Source organism: Condylura cristata, unplaced genomic scaffold (assembly GCF_000260355.1).
Source record: "Condylura cristata isolate star-nosed mole 26May11 unplaced genomic scaffold, ConCri1.0 scaffold00024, whole genome shotgun sequence".
Classification (NCBI taxonomy): Eukaryota; Metazoa; Chordata; class Mammalia; order Eulipotyphla; family Talpidae; genus Condylura; species Condylura cristata.
The window spans coordinates 18,875,406-18,887,653 of record NW_004567125.1 but is presented as its reverse complement, the minus strand read 5'-3'; the positions used below and the strand labels follow the sequence as shown (position 1 = coordinate 18,887,653).

The window sequence follows — 12,248 nt, the reverse complement described above, 5'->3', positions numbered from 1 at the left end:
TAAGGCAATCGAAAAACCAAGAGACCAGAAGGTCCTATTTTGCTTCTTCTAAACAATGCAATCAGCAATTCTACTATTGGTCTCTCACTACTGCCCTGGGTAATTGATGAAAAGGCCAAATCATTAGTTGCTTAAAAATGCCCAAAAGAATGCTCATGCAAATGTCTGAAAGGGAAGCTAGAGAATATAACAGAAGCCATTTCATAGTGGCTTTCAGAACATAAAAGATGTTTACAGATTATGAAATTTTGAGCTGAAAGACCCCAAATGAAGTTAAAAGTCATTAAGATTCCAACCTTTAAGTGAGAATAGTCAGTGAAGACTTTTTAAGATAGGGAAAAGGTATTGGTTGGTCTTATCTGCTACAGAGATGGACAAGAACCATCAAACCAACTCCTCATGTGACTTTAACGAATAAGCAAAAACATAAAACCCAAAACAAACAAATGAAACCTATTTCTAACTTTGCTAACACTGTAAAGAAGGTAAAGGACAAGATCTTTTAGTACAGTGTGTGTCCCAGAAATACTCTCCCAAATGCCTGCCATTATCTTGTCCTCAAATCTTTGAGACTTAAAAAGGGCAGCATGAGGACCCTCCCTGGTGGCGCAGCGGGTTAAAGCGCAGCACAAAGAAGCTTAAGCCACTTCCGCATGAGTTCGATCCCCGCCTGCCCCGGAGGTGACCACATGGCGCAGCAGACCTCTCCTGACCCGCCCGCTGCTCCCCTCAGCAGTGTGCTTTGTCGATCTGCCTGTTCTGCTCCCCACTCTGTCTCTGGTGAATCCTCTCACCCTCCACATCTCTGGCTTGTACCCCAGTTCTGTACGAATAAATAAATAAACCTAAAAAAAAAAAAAAAGGGCAGCCTGAGAATTTACCACCCAAACTGGAGCACAAATTAAGCTAGGTGGTGAAGGCACAAATACTGCCCAAATCATGAACTCATCTTCAATCCACTTCAAAATGACACTATATGATGACTCTTATATAAAAAATTTATGAACTATAACTAATAATTGCAATGGAGGTCTTTAAACAAGCAGTTAGAAAAATGCTTTTACAAATCAGTTTACAGACAATAGGAAAAATTCAGTATTTTATATATCTTTTAAAATAATCTTAGTAAAATAAATTATACAGATCAAAGTTATGCTGCCTTTACTCCAAATATTACCAGCAAAAAAGTATACCATGAAAATAATTTGCAGCACTAATACTATTTCCTCACTGAAAACAGTAATTTTGCATTTTATACCCTAATTAAAACTGTGTTTTCCCCCTTACTAATTAATTAAATAAATAGCTATGACTGGATAATATATACCTTATTTTTAAGATATACTAGAATTTTATCTAATATTATATTTATCAAATGCCAAATTCCATAGCAATCAACACTAAGGAGTTTAGTCTAGAAATATTTTACTTCTCCAGATCCATCCATGACTTTTCTTAGAAAATCTGCTTCTATGCACAGCTCATGTAACTCACCCCAAGACTACCTCTCTTCATTGCATACTAAAAGGAGCTGGACAACAAGCCTAAGGTGACATGGTATTAGAAAACTATGGCCATGGAGACTTATTTTAAAACATGAACAGGACCTTTAAGGTTCCCAGCAAGAATTTCAACTAAGATACATATACAAGATACTAAGATTGCCAAGAGCTATTAGCACTGAAAGGTCACGGGAGACCTTTCTGAGATATTTTAGATCCTGTGTAAAACAAAGCTACAAATAAGTAGGTCAAGACAGAAATGATATCCAATTCATAACGAGCAATACTGATGAGTGCCTGGAGTTTCTCTGGCATTTGTCTGTAGACGTGCTCATTTTTTTTTTAATTTTTTATTTATATCCCCCCCCCCACTATAGTTGAGCTGCTATGCCTGAATTTTTGATTCTTAAAATGTCTAAATAAAAACAGGAGTTTCTAAAGATATCAATTTACTTTTTTCCTCTTAAACTCAATAGCACAGTTATTTTTCAGTCTGAGGACTTCATAAAAAATAAATAAAAATCATGAAAGTAATTCTGTCCTTTGATTTTTCAACCTGTTTTCCTTCAGTAATAGTGCAGGAGAGAGACAAGGGCTCTCTTGACAGAAATTTATAATCTAGTAGGATAAGAAGGTATTTGAAAACTAGAACACATTAAGCAATTAAATAACCACTAACTACAGGGAGTTACCAGAGAAATAAAATGGATCTACTTAACAATGGTTGAATATAGAATTAAGGCTACAAGTGTGGCTTGGGGTGAGCAAGATGAAAAGGGAGCACACTGGAGGCCTACTGGGTGCTTTGGTGATGGTGTGTGTGGTAACATAAACCTGAAGTTGCAATCCTATACCTTTAAACCATCTACAGTGCTGTAAACCAATGTTATCTCAAAAAAAAAAAAATCTTGGTCAGGAATGTTTCTTTGAGGAGTAACATTTATCCTTGTAGGTAGGGCCCAGAAATGAGACTTTAGAGGGGTTTTTCCCTAATCCTAAAGATGTCTATTGATGAGTAAACTTTAAAGTAGCCTACATGGAACTTATTGGTGAGTAAAGCATTTTCTCCCAACTCTGTGACCAATTACTCCTCAAAGTTTTCAGAAATATTTATGTTTATGTTCTTGGTCTTCTTTGTATCAAAAGACATTTTAAATTTAACATATTGCTTGATTAAATGTTAGCCAATGCCACAAAAGTCACTATAGTGTGATATATGCCAACATATTGTACCCCTTGCATTTAATATTATGTAAGAAAAATTCAATGTGTTACTGTTTGAGGGAAGTGGGGGCAGCAAAGAGTGAGAATATTATGTAATGAATATCTTCATATAATAGCTTCTAAAACCTGCCTGAAAGGAGGATTATACTTGGTGGTACTTAATCAGATATTTCAGTACTGTCATGTTTTTCATCAACCTAAAAAGAAAAGAAAGTCAGGAGATATACTCTAATTTGAAGGGTCAATGACTACCTTAAATTTTACAAAATATCAAGTTACTATATAAAGCTGAATATATTTGATACTCTAAGAACTGAACTATCTGGGAAGAGTCAACTTCAAATACCAGCTGTCAGTTATCTTGTCAAACCTTAAAAATGCTGTTTTCCTTATGTCTTTTGAAAGAAGGGAGAAGGGAAAAACACTTTTGGAACACTGCTTAAATCACTAGCCAAAAGGAAATAGAATGAACTCCACTATGATCAATGGCTAAAATTTTAGATAAAGCAAAGAAGCATCTCAACATGACAGCAGTAGAGTGAAGGAAGGAGAAACAAAGCTGATAAGAAAGGTAATAAAAAGCAAAAACTAGTTAACCCTGCCTTAAGAATCTCTGAAGTCAAATAGCTAATTAAGAAACGTGAAGGGGCTATCAAGTATATAGAGCAGAATGGAGAGTATTATTAACTGATTATTTATTATGCAGCAGCATAGTATTATGCACTTTATATCTATGATCTCATTTAATTTTGAAAATAAGACCAGGAGATAGGTATCATTAGCTTATTTTACAGATTAAGAAACTGAGGCTATACAGGTCAAATAACATGAACAAGATGATACAAAAAGGGTTCTTTTATCTCCAAAGTTATACTGTTCCTAGGTTGCTTCTTTATAACTGAATACTTTTTCTGGATTTTCCCCATCAGTTCAATTTCTCTTATAGAAGCATCAAAGTACTTTGGCTTCTAGATCCAGCTCTGTGTGCAACTCCAGAGATCAAGTGAATGTCTTTAGTCATCAAGTGAATTCCATTTTGTTCCATATTCATAACTCTAATCTGATCCAAGGTCTGTCTTCTAAAAACAAAGAAAATAAGCAAGATCTCCCCTTCATTATAAGGAAACTTTACTGAATAAAAACAACTCAAAAGGAATCGTCATGGTATATACTAATTCCTAGCCTATACATATCCTCACCCAATCATTCTACTTCTAGATTTGTACTCAGAGAAGTATATACCATATGGCAAATTCAAGAATGTTCATAGCAATATTAGTTATGATAGCCTTAATCTGGAAAAGACCCAAATGTCCATAAACAAGAAGGAACAGATAAATTATAGTATATTCACAAAATGAACTACACCTAGATGCAACTATATAGAAAAATCACACAAATATAATGATGAATGGAAAAGCTAGATGAAAAGAGTTTAGATTGTGTGATCCATTAACATAAAATTCAGAAACAAAATCTATGATCTATGGTGTTAAATGTCAGAACAATAAATATCTTCGGAGGAAAATGACATGAGAGGAAGGAGAGATAGTTTTGCCATGATTTTTTTTAATCATGATGTTTAATATATCAGTGTGTTTACTATGTAAAAAACTATGTTTTACACTAATTTTTGCACATTTTTTTATTCTGTTATACTTCATTAAAAAGTTCTTTAAGGGCCCTCCCCGGTGGCGCAGCGGGTTAAAGCACAGCACTGAGAATCTAAAGCCGCTTCCACATGAGTTCGATTCCCGCCTGCCCCGGAGGTGACCACATGGCGCGGCAGACCTCTCCTGACCCGCCCGCTGCTCCCCTCAGCAGTGTACTTCGTTGATCTGCCTGTTCTGCTCCCCACTCTGTCTCTGGTGAATTCTGTCAACCTCCGCATTTCTGGCCTGTACCCCAGTTCTGTATGCACAAATAAATAAATCTTTTTTTTTAAAAAAGATGTTTCATTTTGGTGTGTTAGTAGCATTTATATAATAATAGTGTTAGCCTTTTTCTTAATCTCGCCACACAAAGGCAGAAAATAAAACAGCAAGTTTTGCTTTTTTTGTTTTAAACTTTCACTTACTAAATGGCAAGCTAAGGAGCACTTCTTTCATCTCAATACAGGAAAGTGTATTTTCAAACCTTAGCTTAAAATTCTGGTGCTATCCACCTTCACTAGACAAGGGTGTTAACCCAAGTCACCATGCATTCATCTTTAAGTAAAGTGGCTATAAAACATGATCATCTTTTACCCATGCATCAACATGAGTGGAGCTGGAGGGAAGATCATGCTGGGCGAAGTACTCAGCAGAAGAAAGACAAATACTTAGTGGTGTCATTTACATGTGGAATACAGAGAAACTGCACAAAGGGTCTGATAAAACCAAACCAGCAACAAACCTCATCTGGAGAATTGAGGTTACCAGAGGGGGAGTGGGAGGGGAAAAAGAAAAGTGAAGCAGCAGCATAATGACCTGTGGTAGAGGACTTTCAGCGCCTTGGTGGTGGGTGTGGTGTGGTAACATATATCTGAAGAGTGTGATCCTATACATCTAGATTATATACAATTTATAAGCTGATGGTATCAATCAATAAATAATTTTAAATGAAACCATTAATAACTGAGTTTTTCATTCACACTGCATTGTCAAAAACTACTAAAACACTCTGCAGACCAGTACATTTTTTTGTGTGTATCAAAATGGTGAACTATGAAAAATCAATAATTTTTTAATCTTCCATTTATAACTGAACATTAATAGCCATCATGACTTGAATTATCTTATTAAAATAGAAAATAAAACAAACACCTAAGGGTGAGCATAGTTAAGACTATGTTACATTTTTGTATTTTAGAATATTAAATCACATATGAAAGAAAAGCTTTGATATAAATATTTTGTTAACCACGAGAAGAAAAGGGGCAAGAAAAAAAACAGACAGGCAGGATATAAAAGTTTATCTAAAAATTTCCTTTGCTAAATAATCCTCTGACATAGATGAGTTAGTGGAAAGAATGAAGTATACTGAAATATGTTACAATACTGTTCCCAATAAAGTATTTCCAGGAGCTTCTTTAACTTGTTTATAAGACTTTATTTCCCTAATTACCATGATGCTATGATTACAACCTATTCCATGTTTTGAAAGCTATGCAACATCCTTAAACAGTTACAGTGAACAACAGATTTAAAGAAAGGGAAAAGAGCATCTGTAATGCTCATATTATACTTAATGAGCATTAAGATCTTTCACAATGTGATTATAAATCACAGTTGACAAGTGATGAAAAGGCTATGAGTTTCCTTCTTTCCCTAGTATAAATGTTGCTTTTTTTTTTTTTTTTTTTTTAGTAACTGACATTAGAGATTCAAGTATCTTCAAGCTGAAGTTTCCTGAATTGTGAATCTAGGTTCCAGAAGACACACAGAGAATGCTCCAAGGTCAAGTATGGCACCACTGAGGTAGAGACAGTTTTAGAAAAACGTCATTCCAAAAGTGACTGAAAAAAATCCTATTTAAATGCTATGATTAAGCATATTGTCATTCTTTTCCTACAATGAACACAAAGAACCAATCTAGTATGAAATTAGATAATCTCTTGAAGCAAAAAAACATGAAGCAATAATTAGAAGTATTTACTATATATATATAAAATGAAAAACTGTTAAAAGGTCATATTTCCAAATTCCTATTTTTATGAATACCATTATGTACTAATGGTACAAGCTGTGTGTGCAATGAATAAGACATATGAATATTTATCAAAACAAACTATTGGCATTACTTTGATTTAAAATTACAGAACTCAATAATGTAAATTTGGTTTCACAGAGTTTTTTTTAGTACAAATAGCTAAATTTGCTTTGTATATGTGATCAGACCATTTTGGCTAGGAAGGTTTTATTTCCTAATTCTGGATCTTCCTTTACATTAAATTTAGGTAGGCATTTTACAAAGCAGTTTGTGGTAAAACAAGGAGAAAATCAATGTGTTATCAATCAGGCTATTGCACTTTTATATTCACACTTTGAGAATTATTTATGCTATGACTCAGTAAGTCATTTTACCCTCCTTTTTTTTAAACTGTGGTAGCACTGGTTTACAGAACATGTAGAAGAATAGGTTTATACCTTTCCTGGTATATGACAATATGCCACATCCATAATCCTCCATCACGGTCCATAGGCTCCCTCACCCCACTTCTGTACCTTCCTCACCCTCCCCTTCTAGTAGCCTCAAGTCTGCAGTCCTATTTCTAGGCACTCAAACCTTTATTAAAATATACTATAAATGTTTCAAAATCTTACATGCTTTTAAACAGCTCTGTGACCTTTCAGTATTGGCCAACAACCAATCAGAAATTTTGAAAAGCAAATACCAACTATGCTTCAATAGCAAGATGAGAAATAACACTATTATGCTTTATACAGTTAAAACACTTTATCTTTTTTAATCTCATTTTGGCATTCAAATTTCTAATTTCCCGGGGTGATTAAAACAGCCTTTTTGTTTAAGAAAGAGGAAAACTTATAGAGAAAGTAATAAAGCAATACAAACCTGTCTGGATTATAATGTTAGCCTTATAGTTTTGATTACCCCTACTTTTTAAGACAGCAACACTTTTATATACACTTATATTTCAAATAATAAAAAATTAATTCTCCTCATCCAGCATATTTCCTATTACAGCTAAAACTAGGGATATAGGCCCTTCCTGGTGGTGCAGCGGGTTAAAGCACAGTACTGAGAAGCTAAAACCACTTCCGCATGAGTTCGATTCTCGCCTGCCACGGAGGTGACCACATGGCGCGGCAGACCTCTCCTGACCCGCCCGCTGCTCTCCTCAGCAGTGTACTTCGTGGATCTGCCTGTTCTGCTCTCCGCTCTGTCACTGGTGAAACCTCTCGCCACCCCTGAGCCTCTGGCCTATACCCCAGTTCTGTATGTACAAATAAATAAATCTTAAAAAAAAAAAAACTAGGGATATAATGTTATATGTATGTACAATATACTGTTTTTCCATAAAAGAGTAAAGCAAATACATAGAGCTACCATAGGGAATAAAAACAATTAAAAATTGTTTTTTATCACTCTACAACTGAAGGAATTTTGCAAACTAATTTTTTAAATATGCTCTTGTCTAAAAAATATAATTATATTATGTAGAAGTTTTAGTTTGTCACTTTTCTTAACATTTGGCAGGAGTTTCAAACATTATATACTCAGAGCTATGAATTGATTTGATTACTATACAAATTTCAATTATATTCAGTTTTGAAATATAAACGCATAACCATCAAAACATCTTATTCTAAATTCATTTAACTTTAGAGGTCCTTTATATTAATAATGAAGTATTAAAGGCATATAAGCTTGTTACTAATTTAATTATACATAATTTAATTACCTCATTTTACCTTGCAGGAATTACATACGCCTTAGTATTTACATTTCTCACCAATAATAAAATTACAATTAAAATAGTCTTTACTGGTCCTCCCTGGTACCGCAACGGGTTAAATCACAGCACTAATATGCTTAAGCCACTTAGACATGAGTTCGATCCCCGCCTGCCCCAGAGGAGATCCACATGGCGTGGCAGACCTCTCCTGACCCGCCCGCTGCTCCCCTCGGCAGTGTACTTCCTCGATCTGCCTGTTCTGCTCCCCACTCTGTCTCTGGTGAATCTTCTCACCCTCCACATCTCCGACCTATACCCCAGTTCTGTATGAATAAATAAATAAATAAATCTTTTTAAAAAAAGTCTTTACAAAAATTCAAAGAGAATGTTAAGCATTCTTAACAGTGTCACAGAAACAAAAGAAAACAAAACAAACTGCAAACATCTTAAGTAGAAACTATATTATATTTCGGTGTACAAATTAGAGATGGGGCACACTCTACCTCGCAAAGTAGTAAGTCAATGATGTGGAAGACCATGCAGAGTGGGAACTTGGCAGTAAAAAGAGTGAGAAACCACTGAGATGCATACATATGTGCTTCCAGGTTCAGATCACAAAAATGGTTATGCAGGTCCGGTAATTGCTCCTAAAAGTCAAAGTGGAAAATTTAAGGGAAAGAACAATAAAAAAGCATTATTTTCTGCCACAACGGTGAGTTATGACAAGCTTTCTATGATCACTTTCAATTTACTCTGACATTTTTTTGCATTGTATATGGCTATATGGAAGATGAAAGCAGTTGAGAAATAGGAATGACAGAAAATCAAGGAAAATAAAGGCAAACTTCTTACATACAAATAACAAAGATCATCTCTTGACTATTTTTGTTTCTTGGGAAATTGTTGCTCCTACAGAAAACCTGCAGTATATGCCTACAGAATAGCATGCTTCCAAGGTCAAGTCACAGCACCCCCATTTGGGGATAGCTCCTAATTAGCTAGACCAATATCATCACTTGGAGACCATTTAATATCACCATCACCTGCATTCCATAATGTTATTTCAATATATTTTGAGGGTATTCAGAGAAATCCAAAACTTCTGGTACCATATGAGAAAAGTTTTAAAACATATCACCACATTACAATATTTTAGGTGTTTGCTTATCAATATTTTTCTATCTCTTCAAAATGTTCTTAATATGTGGATATAAATATGGTACTGGCGCTAACAGTACCATAATATTTCAATTTTCATTCTTGGTATATATCTATAGAATATAAATACTATGGGTATATGCTTTAAATAACACCCAGTTATCTCTTCATTGACTTAACTCACTACATTCAAAGTGTTTTAAGGTTGAATATTGAAAATGAAAGACAATATTTACAATGGTCAAATAATTAAATATTTTATGATATTAAGACCAATGCAGTCATTAGTCAGAAACAAAATCTATCAACATTTTCTATAAACTCCATTACACTTTTATAAATCATTATCAATTTTATTAATTTTTTTCTGTAACTCAACAAATCTGAATGATAAAAATCTATATATTTATTTACCTGCATCAATCTCTCCAACTGATAGAATTTGCAATGAAGATCTTCAAAGTTGTTTTTGTAGAGGTCTCGTAAACCATAGTCATACATGATTTTCACCAAAACACAGAAAGCTTGCTCCTCAGGCATCTACAGGAAAACATGCAAGCTTCATAAAGTTTCTTATAGATATCTTAATTTTATGCTAGCTATGAAGCTTATCTCTGACATAGTTAAAACAATACAGATGAAAAATTAATACTTAGCTGTACTCTCAAACATCACTCTACTAAAAAAGTGAGTTCTCTCATTAGTCACTATTGTGGTATCTGCCTACTTTAAAAAATAACATATTTCTAACTTATTACAGTGATTAATATTTCATCAAGCCAGACAATCCAATTTCTCATTGATGTACAGTTGTTCTAAAGTACACTGCAATCAATCATTGAACAATATATTTTGAAAGATAACATCAACATTTAGAGCATGGTGAGTCTCTAATAGAAGATAGCTATTTTTGATGCGTACAAGTGTTTCATCATGAAGTCCATGTTGTTTTATTAGGAAAAGGAGAACATTAAAATCTTGTAACTTAAGGTACCAAATTATCAAACATAGCACTATTAAATACAAAACTAAATATCTGCCTCAAAATTTAATCTCAAAAGCAAACATAATGTTATCACTGTTAAGTAAAAACTACTGATAATGCTCTGCCATCCATGCTATCACGGATAATCACAGAAAGGAAACAGACTCCCCGATTCCTTGCTTCTTTCCTCAATGAAACATTAAACAAAGTAGTGAAAAAATCTTTGAGACTGACCAGAAGTAATATATATCAAGATGGTTTCTGAAGTAAAATCCTACGTTGACAAAATAATCCCCTTATTAAGAATAAAGCTAAATTTATAATTGTGTTTCATCTTTTTGTGATATTTTGACATGATATTTGATTTAAAAGGAAAGTAAATGAAAGTTTTTATTCCATTTGTTTTTCAATTTGTAAACAGATAAATGAAAATTCCTGAATTTATGACTTTCAAAATCGTTAATAGCATCTTCCTTTGTTATCAGTGGAATAGTCATTACCTTATCCCATTCCCTACTGCACTCCCGTAAAATGTCTCTGATATATAGTTATTCATTATTATTCTCCACTCCAACCCCCATCCCCAGTCCTTTATGCTCCTGCTATGAATGAAACCATCTGGTATTTTTCTTTTTCTTTCTGGCTTATTTCACTAAGCATGATCCCTTCCAGCTCCATCCATGTTGCTGCAAAAGGCATGTGTTTATCTCCACTAGGTATTTTTATAGCTTCAGTACTAGATAAGTCAAGTTAGATAAATAACTGCTAATTATTACATATCTATTAAGTAAAACCTAGATTTAATCTCATAACTGCAGAATTTTCATAACAAGAAGAAAACAAGAGTCTCCATACTTATAAAATAAGCCATTCAATTTTCATGAAAGCCCTGCATGAAAGATAGTATTATTTGCATTTTACAAATAAAAAAACTGAAACTCAGAGAGGTTAGGAAATTTGCTCAAGGTCAAATAATATGAGAGGCATTTAAACCATAATTCAAATTCATAGTTGTGTTTTTTTACTAGTACTTGAAGAAGTTCAGCCTGGAAGGACAGAGTCACAAGAGAGTAGCTAAATGGATCAATAGAGGATAACTGTAATATGAAAATGTGTTGAGTATATTTGTAGTACACAGGCAGAAAAATGCTGGGAAATGGCTCAAGAGCATGATACAAGAAATAACCAGAACAGAGAAATTTCTTATAAGTAAAAAGAGCTATGTAAATGTAGGAGTAGTTTTAAAATATACTAAAACTCTTGTAAACATCACTAAAAGATGATAGGACGTACCTGCCTAGTATCTTCGCTCCCTATCACCTGCTATCTGTAGGAAAACCACGTTGTTGTTCAAGAAAAGCTTCAGTTCTCTTCAGCTCAGTGATAATGTCTGAGCTAATCCAGAAAACCCTGCCTTAGTAATTGACTCAAGGATGTCAGGTTTCCAACATAGACCAATACAGGATTTTTTTTTTAAATGCAGGAAATATAGCAAAGACAATCCCTTTTAAAAGGAGTTATAAAACTGAAAGGATACTAAGGTGGGCTAACCATTAGTCATGTTGCCTACTTTGTGGCCTGCCCACATACATAAAGCAGAAAATGTAAGTAGAAAAGATACAGATTCCCAGTGAAAGAATATGAACTCTGAAATCCAACCATGTCAAACTCATTTCTGCCCTGAACTTCACAGTTAGAAGAGTCAATAAGCATTCTTTTTACCCTAAATTAAGGTTGTGACATATCGTTTCAGAGGGAACAGTGAATAAAATGTCACAAATACTTTCACACACACACATATACATATATTATATGTATGTATGTACATATATATGTATGTATGCATGTATGTATATAGTGTATATATATAAAATGTCCCAATAAGGGATATTCTAATAATGGACCTAAGAGTCATTTGACTATTATAAACACTCACCCTAGGAAAATTTTAATACATGATTTCAGTGTACATGTGCACAAA

The 12,248-nt window shown here is 34.0% G+C and overlaps 1 protein-coding gene across 3 annotated transcripts in view; it reads right to left on the bottom strand.

Moving 5' to 3' along the window:
• Positions 1-12,248, bottom strand: part of RABGAP1L (RAB GTPase activating protein 1-like) — a 521,731-nt gene that overhangs the window by 188,205 nt on the left and 321,278 nt on the right. For all 3 annotated transcript variants that reach the window (XM_004688498.2, XM_012729024.1, XM_004688499.2), the window contains 2 exons: positions 9,697-9,822; positions 8,628-8,771 (listed from right to left, as the gene is read on the bottom strand). In XM_004688498.2, coding sequence (XP_004688555.1) covers positions 8,628-8,771; positions 9,697-9,822 — 270 coding nt within the window. The remainder of the gene's footprint in view (positions 1-8,627; positions 8,772-9,696; positions 9,823-12,248) is intronic.